Consider the following 24,733-nt stretch of genomic DNA (forward strand, 5'->3'; position numbering starts at 1 on the left):
AGTATACTTGTAAACATGTTTGATTTTCTTCAAGTAGAAATTGAAATGGGGAAATGCCCCCCAAACTTGACATATGGCCCCGTAATCATAACAAACTAATAGGTTAAATACAAGAGTACAATACTGTCAATATAATGTTAGACAATCAGGTTCCTATCATAGTAAATATTGTTTTTACTGGATTATCAAAATGCTTTACAAAATGTTCTTAACAGAAAATATAAACAGCCCTCTGCTTTGTGAAAGACCAAGGACCAGTATTGAATATTCAGGACAGAAAGGAGAGCTAGTAGCAGGGAGAGACACAATCCTGGTCCTGTATCACTGTAATCTCTAATATAATAGTTTAGTGATTTGTAATTAGTAATTGATCCTGGGAACGAGGTTAAGGATTTGATTGGAGGAGAACACGACCTAATAACAATATGGAGTCAAAAACAAGTACACAACAATGATCAACCTTTTACATGACATATTATTCTAACTAGGCCCCAAGTGGCACCCTATTCCCTATATAGTGCACTACTAGCCCTATGGGCCCTGGTTGAAAGCAGTGCACTACATAGGGAATAGGGTTCCATTTGGGCCTCTTCTTTCAGAATCAGAATGCGTAGATCTCCCCACTACAGGTCCCTGTTGTTGCTGCTGAGCAGTTTGGGGTAGGAGGTTCCGATGGATCGCCCCTGACGGTACACCACCATCTCTAGCAGGTACTCGTCCACCTTCACCACGGCCGTGGTCACCTGTACATAAACCACAAGGCTAACGTTAGCCAATACATCCACCCATTTATATACTGGCTAGGGTTCTCCTTATCAACACCAATGTTGGGCTGCATCCCAATTCACAACCCTTTCCAGAACTATACTGATTCAGCCTGGAGGGGTAATGTTATACTGGTCAGAACAGTAGTTTATTCAGCCTGGAGGGGTAATGTTATACTGGTCAGAACAGTAGTTTATTCAGCCTGGAGGGGTAATGTTATGCTGGTCAGAACAGTAGTTTATTCAGCCTGGATGGGTAATGTTATGCTGGTCAGACCAGTAGTTTATTCAGCCTGGAGGGGTAATGTTATACTGGTCAGAACAGTAGTTTATTCAGCCTGGAGGGGTAATGTTATACTGGTCAGAACAGTAGTTTATTCAGCCTGGAGGGGTAATGTTATGCTGGTCAGAACAGTAGTTTATTCAGCCTGGAGGGGTAATGTTATACTGGTCAGAACAGTAGTTTATTCAGCCTGGAGGGGTAATGTTATGCTGGTCAGAACAGTAGTTTATTCAGCCTGGAGGGGTAATGTTATACTGGTCAGAACAGTAGTTTATTCAGCCTGGAGGGGTAATGTTATGCTGGTCAGAACAGTAGTTTATTCAGCCTGGAGGGGTAATGTTATGCTGGTCAGAATAGTAGTTTATTCAGCCTGGAGGGGTAATGTTATGCTGGTCAGAATAGTAGTTTATTCAGCCTGGAGGGGTAATGTTATGCTGGTCAGAACAGTAGTTTATTCAGCCTGGAGGGGTAAAGTTATGCTGGTCAGAACAGTAGTTTATTCAGCCTGGAGGGGTAATGTTATGCTGGTCAGAACAGTAGTTTATTCAGCCTGGAGGGGTAATGTTATGCTGGTCAGAACAGTAGTTTATTCAGCCTGGAGGGGTAATGTTATGCTGGTCAGAACAGTAGTTTATTCAGCCTGGAGGGGTAATGTTATGCTGGTCAGAACAGTAGTTTATTCAGCCTGGAGGGGTAATGTTATGCTGGTCAGAACAGTAGTTTATTCAGCCTGGAGGGGTAATGTTATACTGGTCAGAACAGTAGTTTATTCAGCCTGGAGGGGTAATGTTATGCTGGTCAGAACAGTAGTTTATTCAGCCTGGAGGGGTAATGTTATACTGGTCAGACCAGTAGTTTATTCAGCCTGGAGGGGTAATGTTATGCTGGTCAGAACAGTAGTTTATTCAGCCTGGAGGGGTAATGTTATGCTGGTCAGAACAGTAGTTTATTCAGCCTGGAGGGGTAATGTTATGCTGGTCAGAACAGTAGTTTATTCAGCCTGGAGGGGTAATGTTACACTGGTCAGAACAGTAGTTTATTCAGCCTGGAGGGGTAATGTTATACTGGTCAGAACAGTAGTTTATTCAGTCTGGAGGGGTAATGTTATGCTGGTCAGAACAGTAGTTTATTCAGCCTGGAGGGGTAATGTTATGCTTGTCAGAACAGTAGTTTATTCAGCCTGGAGGGGTAATGTTATGCTGGTCAGAACAGTAGTTTATTCAGCCTGGAGGGGTAATGTTATGCTGGTCAGAACAGTAGTTTATTCAGCCTGGAGGGGTAATGTTACACTGGTCAGAACAGTAGTTTATTCAGCCTGGAGGGGTAATGTTATACTGGTCAGAACAGTAGTTTATTCAGTCTGGAGGGGTAATGTTATGCTGGTCAGAACAGTAGTTTATTCAGCCTGGAGGGGTAATGTTATGCTTGTCAGAACAGTAGTTTATTCAGCCTGGAGGGGTAATGTTATACTGGTCAGAACAGTAGTTTATTCAGCCTGGAAGGGTAATGTTACCACCATCTAGGCATTTTAACTACCGTTTAATCCAATAGAAAAAATGACAAGATACACATTTCAAAACGTTTATTTTTTAAGTGCTGAATAGAAAGAATAGATCGTCAATATCATTTTCCAGAATTTCACTATAACTTCACATGCATAACGTTTTCTATCACGACTCAGAATATGACCCAGATGCAGACACAGGAGGCAGATAGTACATTTCTTAGGTCATTTATTACAAAAACGGGGCAGGTAAAGGGCAGGTGGAGGACAGGTTGGGGTTCGTGATCAGGTCAGTCAGGCAGGTACAGGATGGCAGGCAGACTCGGGGGTCAGAATAGTCAGACCCGGGAAAACTAGGAAACAGAACTTGAGAAACAGGAAGATGGGAAAGCACGCTGGTAAGACCTGACAAGATGAACTGGCACAGAGAGACAGGAAACACAGGGATATATACACTGGGGAAAATAAGCAGCACCTGGATGGGGTGGAGACAATCACAAAGACAGGTGAAACAGATCAGGGTGGGACAGTTTTCATCAATTGTATCCAGTATGGATATGGCAGTTTGTGAGCATGTTGAGAAATATGTCAGTCTTTTCATTATCAACAATGAACAATCATCAGAAATAGGGGCATTAAAAACATAGCAACAGCACCTTTTTATATAAGACTTGTTAGCTTATACAGTATCGCCTGTCTCTTTGCTTACATTTACATTTAAGTCATTTAGCAGACGCTCTTATCCAGAGCGACTTACAAATTGGAAAGTTCATACATATTCATCCTGGTCCCCCCGTGGGAAATGAACCCACAACCCTGGCGTTGCAAGCGCCATGCTCTACCAACTGAGCCACACGGGACCACACATGCTTCCAGTGTATGAATGAAATTCAGATAATGAGTGGAATATATTGTTAGAAACAACACAGGTATTTCAGCAGTACATTGTTCACTACATTATCATTCATAATGGCAGCACACAGAAACAACACAGGTAGTTCAGCAGTACATTGTACACTACATTATCATTCATAATGGCAGCACACAGAGTGACTCCACTTTGTCCTATTGAAGCACACTGGCTGATGGAGAATGAGGATGTAGCATTTACAGACACATCCATATAGTTTTTTTTATTTAACCTTTATTTAACTAGGCAAATCAGTTAACAAATTATTATTTACAATGACGGCCTAGGAACAGCTGGTTAACTGCCTTGTTCAGGGGTAGAACGACATATTTTTACCTTGTCAGCTCAGGGATTCGATCTAGCAACCTTTCAGTTACTGCCTCAACACTCTAACCACTAGTCTACCTGCCGCCCCTACACTCTAACCACTAGGCTACCTGCCGCCCCTACACTCTAACCACTAGGCTACCTGCCGCCCCTACACTCTAACCACTAGGCTACCTGCCGTCCCTACACTCTAACCACTAGACTACCTGCCCCCCCTACACTCTAACCACTAGTCTACCTGCCGCCCCTACACTCTAACCACTAGGCTACCTGCCGTCCCTACACTCTAACCACTAGACTACCTGCCGCCTCAACACTCTAACCACTAGTCTACCTGCCGCCCCAATCAAACTGCTCATATCATTTGGTTTCCTGGAGCAAGGCAGTTCACCGTAACTGATTCTGTCAGTCACTCTGGATAAGAGCATCTTCTAAATGACTGAAATGTAAAATATAAACATAAATAGATGCCAAATGTATATATTCATGACGAGTAAAATAAGACTTAAAATAAGACATTTACAGTGTTCAGCAGTTATCAAACTATATACGTTAACTAGGCACTATATAATCTGGGTTTAGCAGTTTGATTAAGTGATAGTTAATAGTATTGTTAACGTGACAAGAAAATCATATCTAAAGTGAATATTGCGTTTTGAAAAGCAGATAATTAGATAGGATAGGTAGGATACATATTCTATTTGTTTTCTGTGACTCAGTCAATTGAAAATGTGCTTTAGAGTTTTGAAACATGAGCCATTCTGATGATCTGTTTCTGATTTTGTGCTGAACGACATGCTTGTGAAAATGGTACCAAAGTGATTGAAAAAGAAAACGGTAACTTCCAAGGCTCTGTGAAGTACAGACTGCATGTTGATTCCCCACTGGGCCAGGTGTAAATGCTCTGGGAACTGCATGTTGATTCCCCACTGGGCCAGGTGTGAATGCTCTGGGAACTGCTTGTTGATTCCCCATTGGGCCAGGTGTAAATGCTCTGGGAACTGCTTGTTGATTCCCCATTGGGCCAGGTGTGAATGCTCTGGGAACTGCTTGTTGATTCCCCACTGGGCCAGGTGTAAATGCTCTGGGAACTGCATGTTGATTCCCCACTGGGCCAGGTGTGAATGCTCTGGGAACTGCTTGTTGATTCCCCATTGGGCCAGGTGTGAATGCTCTGGGAACTGCTTGTTGATTCCCCACTAGGCCAGGTGTAAATGCTCTGGGAACTGCTTGTTGATTCCCCACTAGGCCAGGTGTAAATGCTCTGGGAACTGCTTGTTGATTCCCGACTGGGCCAGGTGTTCATGCTCTGGGAACTGCTTGTTGATTCCCCACTAGGCCAGGTGTGAATGCTCTGGGAACTGCTTGTTGATTCCCCACTGGGCCAGGTGTGAATGCTCTGGGAACTGCTTGTTGATTCCCCACTGGGCCAGGTGTGAATGCTCTGGGAACTGCTTGTTGATTCCCCACTGGGCCAGGTGTGAATGCTCTGGGAACTGCTTGTTGATTCCCCACTGGGCCAGGTGTGAATGCTCTGGGAACTGCTTGTTGATTCCCCACTGGGCCAGGTGTGAATGCTCTAGGAACTGCTTGTTGATTCCCCACTGGGCCAGGTGTGAATGCTCTGGGAACTGCTTGTTGATTCCCCACTGGGCCAGGTGTTAATGCTCTGGGAACTGCTTGTTGATTCCCCACTGGGCCAGGTGTGAATGCTCTGGGAACTGCTTGTTGATTCCCCACTGGGCCAGGTGTGAATGCTCTGGGAACTGCTTGTTGATTCCCCACTGGGCCAGGTGTGAATGCTCTGGGAACTGCTTGTTGATTCCCCACTGGGCCAGGTGTGAATGCTCTGGGAACTGCTTGTTGATTCCCCACTGGGCCAGGTATGAATGCTCGGGGAACTGCTTGTTGATTCCCCACTGGGCCAGGTGGGAATGCTCTGGGGGCCTAAGCCTAACCACCTTGAATACAATGAGGAGCTCATCAACCATCAGAAGACCATTCAGTATGCTAAACTGAGAGACTTTCTCTGGTATGTATCAGATACTCAACATGCTCTGCTCACACCTACTGTGATGGTCCGGGGCCTAAACCACACAAAACAACACTAGACACTACGGAACACAAAGCTTTTACTTTCTCATCCTGGAATATACAAGGTCTGAGGTCATCTGCCTTTGGCCTAAAGAGCAGGAACCCAGACTTCATCAAATACATTGGAAATACAGACATTGTCATCCTACAAGAAACATGGTACAAAGGAGACGAACCCACTGGTTGCCCTCTAGGTTACAGAGAGCTGGTAGTCCCATCCACCAAACTTCCTTGTGTGAAACAGGGAAGGGACTCATATTTATGTTTATTTCTTTTCCCTTTTATACTTTAACTATTTGCACATCGTTACAACACGGTATACAGCCATAATATGACATTTGAAATGTCTTTATTCTTTTTGAACATTTGTGAGTGTAATGTTTACTGTTCATTTTTTGTTTATTTCACTTTTGTTTAGTATCTATTTTACTTGCTTTGGCAATGTAAACATTTGTTTCCCATGTCAATAAAGCCCCTTAAATTGTATTGAGTTGAAAGAGAGAGAAAATGATTAACACAGGAAGAGAGAGAGAGAAAGAGAGCATTTATAACACATCTAGGAGTGTAGTACATTTCTGATGACAAATGTTTTGTTGTTGACCAAATTCAACGCTCTCTCATTGTCCTCCGTACAAAAACAACAACAAAAGCCATCTGCTGAAGGGAGACATATTTTCCACCGAGTTGAGCCTCTCTCTTCCGCTTCCTCTCTGACAACTGCTCCTCCTCACTGCTGAGTGACACTGCCTCATGGGAGACAGGTAATGTTTCAGCAGGAGCAGCAGCCTCTGGCTCCCCCTGCTGTTCTGGAGGTGTCAGCGCAGATTTAGGTTTTGTGTTTAGGGGGGGAAGGGGGTTCCACTAGCTACAGGTGGGGGGATATTAAAATCATCCACCTTCATCCCCTTCTTCGATGAGACCAGCATGGACTCTGGGGTCTGGAGAGAAACACACAGGGATAAGGAGACATCCCTCCCTTCTTCAATGAGACCAGTATGGACTCTGGGGTCTGGAGAGAAACACAGGGATAAGGAGACATCCCTCCCTTCTTCAATGAGGCCAGCATGGACTCTGGGGTCTGGAGAGAAACACAGGGATAAGGAGACATCCCTCCCTTCTTCAATGAGGCCAGCATGGACTCTGGGGTCTGGAGAGAAACACAGGGATAAGGAGACATCCCTCCCTTCTTCAATGAGGCCAGCATGGACTCTGGGGTCTGGAGAGAAACACAGGGATAAGGAGAAAGGAACAGAGCGTAACTTTACATCTGGGGTAGTCAACCCTCCTACTAGGTCCATTAACAAATTGTTTCCCAAAAGTAGGATGGCTGATCTTGGATCAGGTCCCCCACCTGTCCATATGATCTCATTCATTATTATCTAAAAGGGCCAACTGATTCGAGATCAGCACTCTTACTGTGAGAAACATTGTGAATACAGGCTCTGGAGAGAAACAAAGAAGTGCAGGCTTTTCCTCCAACTCGACCCAGACACACCAGATGTAGTTTGTAGTTTTCTAATATGCCTGCCCCATCCAGTCCTTTCCCCGTTCTTTAGAGCAGGGCTTCCCAAACTTCTTTAAGTCGCGACCCACCAATCGAGGTGTCTGTTGAGTCGCGACCCACCAATCGAGGTGTCTTTTGAGTCGCGACCCACCAATCGAGGTGTCTGTTGAGTCGCGACCCACCAATCGAGGTGTCTTTTGAGTCGCGACCCACCAATCGAGGTGTCTGTTGAGTCGCGACCCACCAATCGAGGTGTCTTTTGAGTCGCGACCCACCAATCGAGGTGTCTGTTGAGTCGCGACCCACCATTAAAAGTTGAGCGGTGAAAAAACACACAGACCAAATAATAGATCAAGCATATCATATTGCCAGCAGAGAGTACAATGTTGCAGTTTTAAAGCTAATCTCCTTCAATTCTACACGTTGTCATGGAGCTGAAATACAATGTTGCAGTTTTAAAGCTAATCTCCTTCAATTCTATGCATTTTGACATGGAGCTGAAATACAATGTTGCAGTTTTAAAGCTAATCTCCTTCAATTCTATGCATTTTGACATGGAGCTGAAATACAATGTTGCAGTTTTAAAGCTAATCTCCTTCAATTCTATGCATTTTGACATGGCTAAATGCCGTATTCTTATACTCCAAACATTATTACAACGTCAACGGGGGCCTGATTGCTTTTATATCGTTGATTGTAACTTATTAAAGGTTCTAGGCTACTATTAAAACATAAATAGGTCTCCGTATCTTTTCTACGTTGTATTTAGTTTCAGTTGTTCAATTTTACACTGGAAGCCGTTTTCCATCCAATAGATATATACACATTTTAGTATCACGACTCAGGACATGACCCAGATGCAGACACAGGAGGCTGATAGTAAATATTCTGAGAATCGTACTATAACAAAGGGGCAGGCAAAGGGCAGGTCCAGGGCAGGCAGAGGTTGGTAAAATACATTATTGAGGGAGACAGGGTGAGATGGCGGAAGCAGAAGTGTTGTTTGAAGCTGAAAACACGTTGAGTACAGTTAGCCAGAAAGATGAGTGGACAACAGTGAAGTCAAAGAATGGAACAAAAAGGGCTACAATTGTTGTGGAAAATTAGTCTGATGAATCGTTGCTTGTTGGAGTACGTTTTTTAGATAAGGACGTTTATTTGGCAAACCTTTTTGATGTTAAGAGGATGGTGAAGAAGGCGTTGGGAAAAGTGGATGTAGTCATAGTAACCAGGAGTGGTATTGTGTTGATATCGTGTAGTCATAGTAACCAGGAGTGGTATTGTGTTGATATCGTGTAGTCATAGTAATCAGGAGTGGTATGGTGTTGATATCGTGTAGTCATAGTAACCAGGAGTGGTATGGTGTTGATAGCGTGTAGTCATAGTAACCAGGAGTGGTATGGTGTTGATAGCGTGTAGTCATAGTAACCAGGAGTGGTATGGTGTTGATAGCGTGTAGTCATAGTAACCAGGAGTGGTATGGTGTTGATAGCGTGTAGTCATAGTAACCTGGAGGTAGGGGTTACTCATCTCCCCGCGCGGCGGAGCGACACAGATGGACACAGCTGGGGCTCTGTCTGTACTGTGGACAAGGAGGGCACAAGCTCCAGAGGTGTCCGGCATGTCCGAATCCAGGATCCACAAGAGCAGAGGACAGTCACGTGATCTTCCACCCCTGGGGCAGGAGTGAGTATTCCATCTTCATAACTGCCGGCTCCTTTTGGTGTTCATCACACTAGCTGACTGTCCCTCATGTACTGTGTCTACAGCTTTAGTGGATTCCGGTGCTGCGTGGAACTTTATTGACCAGACCTTTGCCTCCTCCCTAAACACCATCTCATACCCGCTCTCCTCTCCTTTTCCGTTTCAATCCGGAAAAGTGTGGCTTTGAAGCCTCCCTTGGCTTCAACGCCACAACGCTACCATCTCATAGTTGAGAATGAGAATTAGACTGGTCACCCGAATGCCGGAGGATCTGCTTCCCTGTCCCCTGTGGCTCCACGTCAATTGAGAGTCCTGTGGTTGTCCTTCAGCACAACATCCCGGAGGTATACCAGGACCTGTGGGAGATATTCTCTAAGACCCGCGTCACCTGCCTTCCACCTCATCGCCCCTGGGACTGTGCCATCGACCTGCTTTCAGGTTCTGTGCCTCAGCGCAGACGCATCTACCCTCTGGCGGTCGCTGAGACCCAGGCCATGGAAGATTTTTTCTTAAACCCCCATCCTTCTTGGACGCTATGTCCCTGCATTGACTACAGAGTACTCAATAAAATCACCACAAAGTATCGGTACACTCTCCCATTGGTACCATCAGCCATCGAACAGCTCCAAGGGGCCTGTTCTTTACCAAACTGGACCTGTGGAGCGTGCACAATCTCACCGCATCCAAGTACTGGTCACTACGAGTACTTGGTGATGCCATATGGCTCAGTGTTCCAGGCATTCGTTAACGAAGTGTTCAGGGACATGCTGGGTCGCCAGGTGGTCGTGTATATCGATGACATCCTGATCTACTCGGCTACCCTGGAGGATCACATCATTCACGTTCGAGCAGTCCTGGAACGCCTCCTCGACAACCACCTGTTTGTCAATTTCACCAGAGGACGGTCTCCTTCTTAGGTTACCAAATCAGCCCGCAGGGTGTGAGGATGGATGATAAGAAGCTAGATGCAGTCAGGTCATGGCCAGTTCCAACCACCATGAAGGGGTTACAACGGTTTTTGGGGTTGCCAACTTCTACTGGCGCTTCATTAGGAACTTCAGCTCTGTCGTCGTTCCTCTCACCTCTCACCTATTTTTTCAGAATTTCCGCCTGACTGACATGCCCAAAGTAAACTGCCTGTTACTCAGGCCCAGAAGCCAGGATATGCACATAATTGGTAGGATTGGATAGAAAACACTTTGAAGTTTGTAGAAATGTTAACATAATGTCTGAGACTATAACACAATTGATATGGCAGGCGAAAGTCCAAAGTAAAACCAACCGGAAATGTTTTTTTTGAGGTTCCAGGCTCTTATAGTAGAAAGCTATGGGTCCTATGTAATCCCAGCTCCCTGATTGCAATTCCTATGGCTTCCACTAGATGTCAACAGTCTTTGTTCATTGTTTCAGGTTTGTTTCTTCATGAACGAGGAAGAATTTTGAGTTTTGGCGCAAAGACTCCCGAACAATATCATTTAAACCTGGGGATTAAATAGAAACATAGTTTGACTTGTTTGAACAAAGTTTAGTGGCAGCTTTTTGGATTCCTTTGTATGCATGTTGAACGAGTGGATTACTGAAATTGATGGCGCCAACTAAACAGACTTTTTGGGATATAAAGAAGGATTTTATCTAACAAAACGATCATTCATGTTGTAGCTGGGACCCTTAAGTGATTTATTTAATCGCTATTTGTGATTTTGTGACGCCTGTGCTGTTTGGAAAATATGTTCATGTGGGGCGCCGTCCTCAGACAATCGCATGGTATGCTTTCGCTGTAAAGCCTATTGTAAATCGGACAACGTAGTTAGATTAACAAGAAATTAAGCTTTTAAATGATATAAGATACTTGTACGTTCATAAATGTTTAATATTACAATTATTTATTTGAATTGCGCGCTCTCCAATTTCCCCCAGATGTTGTCGACTAGTGTCCCGCTAGTGGGACACCTGGCCTTAAGAAGTTTTAAAGGAAGGTCCCATAGGTTGGTGTGGAGCCCAGTAGCTGACGAGGCCTTCTGTCTATTCAAGGGACGTTTCACCTCCACCCCAGTACTCAAACACCCAGATCTCACGTCATCCTTTGTGGTGGAGGTGGACGCTTCAGAGGTAGGTCTGGGGCCAGTTCTGTCTCAACAACAGGGTAATCCACAGAAGTTGTACCCGTGTGTGTTTTACTATAAGAAACTGTCCCCTGCAGAGAGGAATTACAACGTCGGTGATCGTGAGCTCCTGTAAAGTTGGCATTAGAGGAGTGGAGACACTGGCTGGAGAAAACATCTCACCGACCATCGGAACCTGAAGTACATACGGACAGCGAAGAGGCTGAATCCGCACCAAGCTCGGTGGGCCCTTTTCTTCACAAGGTTTGACTTCACACTGACTTAAGGCCTATGCCCTGTCCCGTCTCTACGATTTGGAAGAGGGTCCTATCCAGAATGCGCCCATAATTCCATCCTCCCGAGTCGAAAATCCTGTGATCTGGGATGTAGATGCGGACATCCGCCAGGCTCTGCAGATGGCGCCCGCACCCACTAATTGTCCTCCCGAGCGCATTTACGTTCCCACAGGGATAAGGGACCGGCTGCTGACCTGGGCGCACACAGCTGCCGTCGTTGGATGTCCAGGTATTTCTCGCACTACCCAATCCATCTTTGGGAAATACTGGTGGCCTACCTAAGCACAGGACGTCACTCGCTATGTCAACTCCTGTTCCGTATGTGCCCACACCAAGTCGCCGTGGAAGGGAAGATCCTGCCGTTTCCTGTGCCTCACCGACCCTGGTGACATCTATCCATTGACTTTGTAACTGACCTCCCCTCCTCTGACGGTTTCACCACCATTTTGGTGGCAGTGGATAGATTTTCTACCTCCTGTCGTTTAGGTCGCTGAGGTACTCTTCCAGCAGGTCTTTAGACATCATGGCCTTCCGGAGGACTTCGTCTCTGACCGTGGCCCCCAATTCACATCACTAGTATGCAGGGCCTTTATGGAGAAGCTCAGGGTCACGGTCTGCCTAACTTCCAAGTACCGGCCTCAGTCTAACGGGAAAGGGCAGAGTGAGTGGGCACGATTCCTTCCATGGGCAGAGTACACCCAGAACTCGTTATGTCACTCCTCCACTGGGTTGACCCCCTTCCAGTGTGTTCTGGGTTTTCAGCCCGCCCTGGCTCCGTGGACCCCAGGCCAGACCGAAGACTCCAGCCCGCAGTCCATCGTCAAAAGGAACAGGCCGACTGCCACCGCAGTGAGACCCCTGTGTTCCACCCTGGGGATCGCGTCTGGCTTTAGACCAGGAACCTCTCACTCCTTCTGCCCTGCAAGAAACTGAGCCCCAGGTTTGTGGGGCCATTCAAGGGTCTCCGGAGGGTCAATGAGGTGACGTATAGGTTAAAGCTTCCCAGTCACTATCGTATCTCACCCTCTTTTCATGTCTCCCTTCTCAGGTCAGTGGTTCCTGGTCCCCTAGCTGATGCTGTCCCCCACGACCACCTGGACATCGAGGGGAGTCCGACGTATGCTGTCAGATTCCTACTGGACTCTTGGCATCGTGGGGGTCGGCTCCAGTACCCGGTGGACTGGGAGGGGTATGGGCAAGAGGAGCGGTGTTGGGTTCCGGTGGAGGACATTCTGGATCCCAACATCATCCATGATTCCCACCTTAGCCGCCCGGATCACGACCCCGAGGACGAGCCAGTCTCCTCGTTCTCGGGGTCGTGACTCTTGTTGGTGTCGTCCTGCGGCGGGACCCATGTGTCAGAGGGGAGGTACTGTCACGTCTACTCCCGCTCCTCCCCTCCGGCGTTCGACGTTGCCGGAATACTAACCACCGGTCCTAGGATTCATCATTACGCACACCTGGCATCCAACATTACGCGCATCTGCAGATCATTAGGACACTCACTTGGACTCCATTACCTCCCTGATTACCTTCCCTTTCTCTGTCACTCCCTTGGGTTCCTACCTCAGTCTGTATTGTTCCTGTGTTCATGCTATATCGCCACTGTTACGCTGTCTCGTTTCAGGTTTGTTTTATTAAACGTTTCACCTGTACCTGCTTCTCGACTCACAGCGTCATTGTTACAACATCATTATATCTGCAGCCGAGAAGGTTTTTGGGCCTCCAAGACTCAGAATGGCAGAAGAACTGCAAGGACTACTGTCGCCAGGAAATATCCTGCCATCACAGGATCCATCTGAGCCTGTGTAGGGACCTGATTAAAACAGAAAAGCAGGCTGATTTAGTTTAAATAATATTTTGTTACTGATCGCTTGTATTGAATTTTTGTTTAATTGTTTTTTTTATGTTTTACCCCGCAATTTTTATTGTCCCCCTGTACAGTAGGTGGCAGAATGCACATATCATTGTTATGAACACCATTATACAGAAGAAGAAGAAGAATACATTAACACTCATAATCTGATGCCTTCTGAGAGGGTCTGCTGGTTTCATTTGATGTTATTCGCCACAGGTCATCAACACAGCGTTTGTTAATATTTTATGCTGCTCACAGTTCGCATGGACTGTCTTGTCGTTTTGGAAGAACTATCCGCGTAAGTAGGCCATTTATGATCTCTGAGTGAAACATTGTGAAATATGTTTGTTTTTAAGTCGAGACTGTCATGACGTGTAAATCCATAAAAATTAAATATCAATAAAGAAAGCTATATGTTGATACATTAACACATCGTTCAAGTATGCACAGAGTTACTATAAAGAAGGCTGTCCTTGATCGAGCACCTTTCATCACAGGTGATCTGTTCCATAAAAGGCACACCCTCTTCCTTATCGTGCCATTTTCTAGGTCTTGGATACAGTCGGCTGATATCCTATTTTCTTCTGACAGTGACAGAGTACTTGATGGAAATCTAGGCTATTTCTAAACTTTGGTATCCTAACACATATGATACCATTTTTTATGAGGTAAGAAATGTATTAATGTTGATTCATGTAAACCATAGTTTAACCACATGTATTAATGTTGATTCATGTAAACCATAGTTTAACCACATGTATTAATGTTGATTCATGTAAACCATAGTTTAACCAAATGTATTAATGTTGATTCATGTAAACCATAGTTTAACCACATGTATTAATGTTGATTCATGTAAACCATAGTTTAACCACATGTATTAAAGTTGATTCATGTAAACCATAGTTTAACCAAATGTATTAATGTTGATTCATGTAAACCATAGTTTAACCAAATTCATGTAAACCATAGTTTAACCAAATGTATTAAAGTTGATTCATGTAAACCATAGTTTAACCAAATGTTCAAGAAAAATGTTCCGGACTGTAGCCTTTTTTTATTTTGTCCAGTTGGTTTCCAAATTGCTAAATGTCAAACGAACTCAAATTCCTAAACGAAACCAAATGTCCATGAAAATAATTTGTTTATTGGACAAAAATGCTCGAGTTATATCTGTTTATGATTATCATGCAGCATCACTTGTGTGTCCGAATCTTCATATTACTCTCGTTTTGGTCTTCCAACAACATGCGGGAAGAAACAGCGCAATAGCCGCTCTAAATGCGACGTGGAAAAGTCTATATTCAGTAGCCTAGAGTATATCCCAGGTATAGGCCCCGTCTCCCCCAATCTGCATCTGATGCGCTCATCAATGCGCTTCTGCTTACAGAATGCTTCAGAGCTCTCAAGTTATGATGCTGGGTGCTTTTAATCAAAGTTCGCAGTCTAACAACCAATAATAATGCGAGACTCTGGTTATTTTCCTGTGTTTGGTTCGGACTGCGTTCTCATCTGCAGCAAACTGCACCACGGTACGAATTGAATCAGACTAAGACCCCCTTTTTGTGCGAACCACGGTGGGTTGTTTAGTGCGCTCCTACGTGTGGATATTGTTCACACCAGTCCAAATGAACCGAACAGTCCGAACTAAAGGGGTAAACGCACCAGAGTTCGGAAAAACCGCACCAAACCAGAAAAACCTCCCCAAACCAAACCAGAAAAACCGCACCACACCAATTTGGTGTGAACGCCTCTAAGAGTCAAGAAGGAAAGAACTTTAATGAATCATCACATTTTGTTTCATGTAGAATAATGTCAACCAGTGCTGTTGATTGATGTATTTATTTTTTACTGTCAAGCATTAGGGCCAAGTGAAGATAAAAATAAACATTGCTTGGAGAGTGCTTCAAAAACTCGAAATACTTAGAGAACAAAGTAGAAATTTCGACAGTCGCAATATTTACAGAATAAAATTGAAATAAAATTGAGAATAAAGTAGAAATAATATTTAGAGAATAAAGTCAAACATTTTGGAGGGAGGAGGCTGCCGCCGGATATTTTTCTCAGCCATAATCACGTGACCTCTGGGATCAGCAAGGTACGGAATACATATTAGGAACTCATTCCATAACTGACAGGGAGGGTTTAGGAGGAGTGGTGATACTTGACTAGGGGAGGGTTTAGGAGGAGTGGTGATACTTGACTAGGGGAGGGTTTAGGAGGTGGGGTGACACTTGACTAGGGGAGGGTTTAGGAGGTTGGGGTGACACTTGACTAGGGGAGGGGTAAGGTCTGAGGGATGATGAAGTTCCTAAAATGTATTCCATACATAACAGTCACTTTCACTTTGCAGCAAGGCCAATATGCTACCCCCTCCTTCGGAAAAGAGCCAATCTGCGGCATAACCTCTTCAAGGTCCTAATAATTATAATAATATGGTTATTATGTGCTAAAAGAGCAAGGATTTCCTTCTTTCTAAAGCCAATTCTAAAGTATAGTTCCACCAGGTCACCAGCATTTCAACGGAGTGCCACAGCAACAGGGAGCCAGGGTGTCAGGAGGTCTATGTGTAGCTGGTGTATAGGAGTCAGGGAGGAGGAGTGAAGGAGTGTGCCTTTAATGGAACTAATTCCATAACTGACTAGCTGGTGTATAGGAGTCAGGGAGGCATGTAATTAATCAAATTCCACTACTTTAATCTTGAAATATAACTGCAACTTTATTTTCGGAATTGACTATTCTTTAAATAAAATAGAGTTTATTTTTGAAATATTGTGACTTTGATCTCTAAGTTTAATTTATTCTCTAAATAATGACACTTTATTCAAAACATGGAATCTCTGAAATATTATTCAGACTTTTTTTCAAATTTTTAAAGGTCAACTTTAGGCACAAAAATGGTCAACTCTGCCTCTTTCTCAATTTTGAAACAGAAATGGGGTGTGGTTTTAGTGGTTCATCCATGTGTTTTTCTGGTCTTGCGCGTAGCAACCAATGTTGCTAGTTTGTTAGCTAAGCTAGCCACTGTAGCTAGTTTGTTAGCTAAGCTAGCCACTGTAGCTAGTTTGTTAGCTAAGCTAGCCACTGTAGCTAGTTTGTTAGCTAAGCTAGCCACTGTAGCTAGTTTGTTAGCTAAGCTAGCCAGTAACTCCTCCAACAGAAGATGTTGGTGGCATCTTAATTTGGGAGGATGGGCGCATGGTAATGGCTGGAGCGGAATAGGTGAAATAGTATCAAACACATGGTTTCCATGGTTTCCATGTGTTTGATGCCAGTCCATTCGCTCCTTTCCAGCCATTACTGGCTGGCAACATTCTTATCCCTTGCTTGCTAGCTAGCCAGCTACGGCTAACTTAGTCATGTCAAAAAGTGCTGCCAGAATAACAACAGTAGCTGCATTTGTTTAAGCTGTTTTCTAGTGACATTTATTTGGATACATCCATAACAATGAGCTAATGATGTGCTGTTTCACCTGGCATAGAAAATGTGCTCTCTCGTCAGGACACTGTTGTTCAGAGGAGCTAGCCAATAGTTATTTCTATATATCCATAGAAATGATGCTGATTCATGATTTTGACTGGCTGAGAAAATCTGCCTGCCTGTCTTTCATCCCGACTCCAGACACATTCATTACTATGGGACAGCTGGACATTGAATTTTAATATTGAAACAATGTTGTAAATGTCAACGAGACAGACAGCAAGGTTTAGAGAAATCTCCATTGTTGAAAACTAAATGTTAGTCCAAAAGAAATGTGAGATAATGTCTAGATACTTTTATAGTGGAGATCAAGTTTATAAATTGCCTGGCTGGGCTGATGGGTGGATTACGCAGTCAGATGGATCCCGAGTAAATAGGCATTTTAACATCATAGATTTAGCCGGTGTTAAATTGTGGAATAGACACAGGCTGGAATGTGGTTTTAACCAATCAGCATTCCGGATTAGACCCACCCGTTGTGTAATTGCATGTTGGCCTACAGCAGCTCTGATTGGTTATGCCGCAGCGGTCTGTGCGGGCTGAGTCTTGCGCAGTAGAATCCTACTCTGAAGGTTCTGCCTAGAGCACAATCTCTTTCACAGTTCGTTTTGTTTCGGTAGGTTGTATTGAAAGTGACTAGCGTTGCGTTGATTTGATCACAATTGCCACAGTAAAGAGAAACGTTGAAATTGTTAACTAACAGGGAAAACTCTAGAAAGTTGAGTGAAATTCAATCTTGTGCTTCTCTTCTTGGGCTGATATGTTTTCAGTGCAGCAGGGACACGCGCAGTTTAGAGGGATCATTGATTACTGAGTATTTTGTGTAGGTTGTTGACAAAAAAATACAATTAAATCCATTTCAATCCCACTTTGTAACACAATAAAAAACAATGTGAAGAAATCCAAGGGATATGAATACTTGTGCAAGGCACTGTTTGGTTAGTACCACGTTTTAATTTGTCACATGCTTTGTAAACAACAGGTGTAAACTAACAGTGAAATGCTTTGTAAACTAGGGGTGTAAACTAACAGTTAAATGCTTTGTAAACTACAGGTGTAAACTAACAGTGAAATGCTTTGTAAACTAGGGGTGTAAACTAACAGTTAAATGCTTTGTAAACTACAGGTGTAAACTAACAGTTAAATGCTTTGTAAACTACAGGTGTAGACTAACAGTGAAATGCTTGGTAAACAACAGGTGTAGACTAACAGAGAAATGCTTGGTAAACAACAGGTGTAGACTACCAGTGAAATGCTTACTAACGGGTCCTTCCCAACAATGCACAGAGAAATAATAACACAATAAATAAATCCACAATGAATAACGATAACTTGTCTATATACACGCGGTACCAGTACCGAGTCGATGTGCAGGGCTACGAGGTAATAACTCGTCTATATACACGGGGTACCAGTACTGAGTCGATGTGCGGGGGTACGAGGTAATAACTCGTCTACATACACGCGGTACCAGTACCGAGTCGATGTGCAGGGCTACGAGGTAATTGAGGTAGATATGTGCATATAGGTAGGGATAAAGTGACAACACAACAGGATAATAAACATTGTAGTTTTCATAATTGGTCTTAAATATTTTCAAAACCATATATTTTTTAAATCTCATAAATAACTTGTCATAATATAATTTTATTCAATGGCCATTTTTATCTTATTATTCAGCTAATGATATTACAATGTGTTGAAATGCAGGCTTTTATTTTGAAGGTTTCCTCATTACCATACGAAAGTGGCGTCTTTGTTTGTGCTGCTGGCAGAATTGTACTGTGCTGTTGCCTGAACATAAGACCATGGATGATAGAGAGAAGACACAACCGAATCTGGACACATCTGTGAAGGTATTTTGAAAGGAGTTCTACCAAACCACCTTTCTACAACTTGAGTCCCCGCCAGAACCTACAAAATGTGATGGTGTTTTTCTAAATTACAGAAGATTACACGTCCAAGTAACACTTCAAACAACCAGCAACAAACTCCTGACCAATCTCCAGGATCTGATGCCAAGGTGACACACACACTCTGTCATATTACTTTTAATCTTAGTTTTATTTTATTAGTGTGACTTGCTTCAGCAGTTACACTTTAAATATTGTACAACTTTCTGACTCTTCTTTGGAATGCAATTTTTTTTGTACACTGTGGTGGAAATTCTTACACAGGGACACTCAAAGACCTTGAAACTGAGATATCGTTTGTTTGTTCGCCAAACAAAATATGGTCGTACTGCCAAAATGCAGCTACTGATAATTGAGGATTTGTACAGTCAGCCACTTGCATGAACACACTGGTTACTAGAACAGCACATGAATAGAAGACAGAAATTAGTTAGAAGAAAAGCACAAACAATAAAATTCCCTTAGCACTGTTTATGTTAGATACCACTACTACCACCATTATTACTACTACCGCTACTACCACTACTACCATTACTACTACTACCATTACTACCACTACTACCATTACTACTACTACTACCACTACTACCACTACTACCATTACTACTACTACTACCACTACTACCACTACTACCATTACTACTGATACTACCACTACTACCACCATTACTACTACCATTACCACTACTACCACCATTACTACTACCATTACTACTACTACTACTACCATTACCACTACTACTACCATTACTACTACTACCACTACTACTACCACCAACATTGGTATTAGTAGTGGTATTACTACTAATACCACTACTACCAACATTACTACTACTACTACTACTACCATATTACCACTACTACTACCATTACTACTACTACCACTACTACTACCAACATTACTACTACTACTACTACTACTACCATTACTACTACTACCACTACTACTACCAACATTACTACTACTACTACTACTACTACCATTACTACTATTACTACTACTACTACTACTAATACTATCACCACCATTTATCACTACTACAGTCACTAAAGGCTACTTCCCTCTAGTATTTATAATACAGTCACTACTATACTAGCCCCAATTCTTCAACACTAGCCTCTAACAATTTAAACTTCAGAAATGATTCCACTAACATACAAATACAGCTGGACAGCTGAAGCAAGTCACACAATTTGTTTTGATGTAAAATGACCCTTTGTTGTAATTGTAGTTGATGTATATGTTGTAACTCATGCATTACAGAGTTCTCATCAGAGTAAATCCTCGGGCAACCAGCCAGGAACATCTAGCCAATCTCAGGATCCTGATATCAAGGTTAGACATGCATTAATCTGCCTGTATTTGCTTTAGTTGATAATGCTTTTCCAATGTATTTATCTGTTCATTAATAATAGTAAATTATGAGTGTTCTTTTTAATATGGTCTTCTATTTGACAAGCTGATGTAGCGGAGGTGAGGCAGAGTAACTCTCTTCCTGCTTCTTAAAATCAGTGTCACTCTCGGACCAGGGGGAATTTCCTCTTGGCCAAATGGTTGACATTGGTGTCCTGAGAGGGAGACTGTGGTTCTAATCCCCTGAGACTTAACACTTACATATCTTCTGTCACAGAAAGAAGAACATGATGAAAGCCATTCCTTCCGATACCGCTTCGAATACAAACAATACTCCATTACATGCCATACTCGTGGAACGGTCCTGGGTGCACTGCGAACAAGCGAGATGTTCAAGAATACGACAAAGAAAAAACAGGGGATGGAAATTGTCATCCAAAGAGAAAAAGAGCCACGGGCAGCTGTCAGTACACATTTCCCCTGTCATTTAATTGATAACGATGAGCTAGTGACAGTCAGCTTCATCAAAGTTCCAGAAGGCAGTTCTTCAGATACCCAGGGCCTTTCCAAACAGAGTAACCAAAAGAAAATGCACCCTGGAAAGTTGATGGCTTTCAATGTTGAAACTGAGGGTGGACAAAATATTAAAACAAAAGTAATGAAAAACCCAGAGCTAAAGAAGAAAGTGAAGTATGTTTGTGTGTACGGATACAAAGGGGAAGAGGTGAACCAAGCCTTGAGGAGAGATGGGCGATTTGATGAAACCATCATCAGTACAAGCTGTGTTCTTTCTGAGCCAGAGACGAGGGTCGACACAGAGATGTCCCAGACAGTTGATGGTCTTGATAGGAAAAGTCATAAAGGTCGTAAAGGTGAAATGTTGGTTGTGCAGGTAAAACGTATCGATTGTGGAACATCGGAAGCAGCTGTCTCTCCTCAGAATCCTACCACAACAGACACAGTTCAAACACAGTTGCAGTCAAAGGAGGCAGGAAAAGATGGTAGTTCTCTGGTGGTGAAGCAAAAATGGCAAGAGATTCTAAACTCTAAAGAGATCCTAAACATCCTGCGTTCCCAATATGCAGGCTTGGTAGATCACTTGAAAGAGAGAGAGAATTTGAAAAAGCCTTTAGACGTGCAACAATTCTTAAGAGTAGAGTTTGGAAAGAAAACACAGAGCTTCCAAGAGGTGAAGAAAGTGAAGAGACTCATAGAGCTGAGTGCTTCTGTTTGTCAGGTGAGAATTGAAGGGACAGCAAAAGGAACTGGCTTCCTTCTGTTTGACAAGTTCATCCTTACAAACGCCCATGTTTTCCAGGAAATCTATGAGCCGATAACTAACACGCTGCAACAATCTGTAACGGTCACGTTTGACTTTGAAGACCTGGGTGAGAAAACACAGCAGATACCAGTGCAAAGTGAGGTTGTAGCCTATGGAAAAGATTATTCTGGGAATCTTGACTTTGCTTTGCTGGAGCTTAGCTCAGATCCTGACATCACCTTGCCTTTAAGCTTGCTTGACAGCTTCAGCTTTCCGTCTCTAGAGGGTGGAATCTGCATCATCGGCCACCCCGAGGGCGGGGTGAAAAAGACAGACCCCTGCTTTATCATTCAATATGGAGATCGTAAACAAGCTGTAGAAAAACATTTAACAGAAAATGAGGAATTCCTTCATGTCATAAAGAGAAGATGTTTAGAGGAGAAATGGGACATCACACATCTACCGAGGGACACAAAAAATATGATTTTTGACAGCTGTATCTTCCACGGTGCCTCTGGCTCTCCAGTCTTCAATGAGTACTGCCAGCTGATAGCTATGCATACAGGAGGCTACTCCTACCCGGGTAAAGGACAGAAAACCCAGAGTATCATAGAGTATGCCATCCCCCTGTCAGGCATACTTGAGGAGATCATCATCCAAGCGGTGCGTAGGAAAAGAGTTGATGTTCTACAGGGATTCCTGAGCCACAGGAGTCAGAAATTAGACGTAGTGATGGAAAGAGTCAAGACACAGTCTAAAGCCACCCTGATCAAGGCCTTTCAGGAGAAGCTGCCGTTCAACAGTAACACTTCAGCTACAGATCAGGGAGAGCAGAGAACCTTCCACCAGTTCCTCTTTGATAAAGGCGACGCCACAGGGGTCGACGTCACAGGGGTCGACGCCACAGGGGTCGACGCCACAGGGGTCGACGTCACAGGGGTCGACGTCACAGGGGTCGACGTCACAGGGGTCGACGCCACAGGGGTCGACGTCACAGGGGTCGACGTCACAGGGGTCGACGCCACAGGGGTCGACGCCACAGGGGTCGACGCCACAGGGGTCGACGTCACAGGGGTCGACGTCACAGGGGTCGACGTCACAGGGGTCGACGCCACAGGGGTCGACCCTGTGGGGTCGAAGTAAAAGTAGCCCAGTAAAATTCTTCTTGAGTAAAAGTCTAAAACTATTTAGTTTAAAATATACTTAAATATCAAAAGAAAATGTAGTTGCTAAAATATACTTTAGTATCAAAAGTAAAAGTGTAAATCATTTCAAATTCCTGACGTTAAGCAAAGCAGGCGGCACCATTTTCTTGTTTTTAAAATGTACAGATAGCCAGGGGGGACACTCCTACACTCAGACATCATTACAGATAGCCAGGGGGACACTCCAACACTCAGACATCATTACAGATAGCCAGGGGCACACTCCAACACTCAGACATCATTACAGATAGCCAGGGGAACACTCCAACACTCAGACATCATTACAGATAGCCAGGGGGACACTCCAACACTCAGACATCATTACAGATAGCCAGGGGGGACACTCCTACACTCAGACATCATTACAGATAGCCAGGGGAACACTCCAACACTCAGACATCATTACAGATAGCCAGGGGGACACTCCAACACTCAGACATCATTACAGATAACCAGGGGAACACTCCAACACTCAGACATCATTACAGATAGCCAGGGGGACACTCCAACACTCAGACATCATTACAGATAGCCAGGGGGACACTCCAACACTCAGACATCATTACAGATAGCCAGGGGGGACACTCCTACACTCAGACATCATTACAGATAGCCAGGGGCACACTCCAACACTCAGACATCATTACAGATAGCCAGGGGGGACACTCCAACACTCAGACATCATTACAGATAGCCAGGGGAACACTCCAACACTCAGACATCATTACAGATAGCCAGGGGAACACTCCTACACTCAGACATCATTACAGATAGCCAGGGGGAACACTCCAACACTCAGACATCATTACAGATAGCCAGGGGAACACTCCAACACTCAGACATCATTACAGATAGCCAGGGGGAACACTCCAACACTCAGACATCATTACAGATAGCCAGGGGAACACTCCAACACTCAGACATCATTACAGATAGCCAGGGGGACACTCCAACACTCAGACATCATTACAGATAGCCAGGGGGAACACTCCAACACTCAGACATCATTACAGATAGCCAGGTGAACACTCCAACACTCAGACATCATTACAGATAGCCAGGGGAACACTCCAACACTCAGACATCATTACAGATAGCCAGGGGAACACTCCAACACTCAGACATCATTACAGATAGCCAGGGGGCACACTCCAACACTCAGACATCATTACAGATAGCCAGGGGGCACACTCCAACACTCAGACATCATTACAGATAGCCAGGGGGACACTCCAACACTCAGACATCATTACAGATAGCCAGGGGAACACTCCAACACTCAGACATCATTACAGATAGCCAGGGGAACACTCAGACATGATTACAGATAGCCAGGGGGGACACTCCAACACTCAGACATCATTACAGATAGCCAGGGGAACACTCCAACACTCAGACATTATTACAGATAGCCAGGGGTACACTCCAACACTCAGACATTATTTACAGATAGCCAGGGGAACACTCCAACACTCAGACATCATTACAGATAGCCAGGGGGGACACTCCAACACTCAGACATCATTACAGATAGCCAGGGGCACACTCCAACACTCAGACATTATTTACAAACTATGCATTTGTGTTTAGTGAGTCCTCCAGATCAGAGGCAGTAGGGATGACCAGGGATGTTTTCCTGAATTTGACTTTTTTCCTGTCCTGCTAAGCATTCAAAATGTAATGAGTACTTTTGGGTGTCAAGGAAAATGTATGGAGTAAAAATATTTTCATTTTCTTTAGGAAAGTAGTGAAGTAAAAGTAAAAGTAGTCAAATATATAAGTATCCCATAAAACAACTTAAGTAGTACTTTAAAGTATTTTTTACTAAAGTACTTTACACCACTGATAACGAGTAATGAAAGTAGTGACGTGTATACTCCATGCTTTTAATGTAAGCTGTATTATTTGTATGTTTTCATATATTAATTAGTATATATTTCATTATTACATTCCTCAATACAGACCTGTTCTTAGGCAGATCATGATTACGTTCGATGCATCATTCATGTAACCAACTATTATTGAATCAAATAAACCTGAGATCTTTCCATGGAAATTGTAGTTTAACATACGCTAGTCTGCCATGCTTGTATTGCTTTCTGCCAGGAAGACATGTACTGTAACCATTGCTTGTTTTAATCTTCAAAATAAAAGTACAGAAGAAGGTAAGATGG

The 24,733-nt window shown here is 43.7% G+C and overlaps 1 protein-coding gene across 3 annotated transcripts in view; it reads left to right on the top strand.

Annotated features, from left to right (window-relative positions):
- Positions 1–24,733, top strand: part of LOC139550082 (serine protease FAM111A-like) — a 37,599-nt gene extending 12,866 nt beyond the window's left edge. For 2 of the 3 annotated variants that reach the window (XM_071360703.1, XM_071360704.1), the window contains 4 exons: positions 18,602–18,682; positions 18,775–18,849; positions 20,004–20,075; positions 20,371–24,733. In XM_071360703.1, the coding sequence (XP_071216804.1) occupies positions 18,635–18,682; positions 18,775–18,849; positions 20,004–20,075; positions 20,371–22,497 (2,322 nt within the window). In that variant the 5' untranslated portion in view covers positions 18,602–18,634 and the 3' untranslated portion in view covers positions 22,498–24,733. Of the gene's footprint in view, positions 1–13,893; positions 14,015–18,551; positions 18,683–18,774; positions 18,850–20,003; positions 20,076–20,370 lie in introns of those variants that run through there. The other variant, XM_071360702.1, reaches the window with a different exon arrangement.

The sequence above is a fragment of the Salvelinus alpinus genome, chromosome 23 (genome assembly GCF_045679555.1).
Source record: "Salvelinus alpinus chromosome 23, SLU_Salpinus.1, whole genome shotgun sequence".
In the NCBI taxonomy this organism is placed as follows: Eukaryota; Metazoa; Chordata; class Actinopteri; order Salmoniformes; family Salmonidae; genus Salvelinus; species Salvelinus alpinus.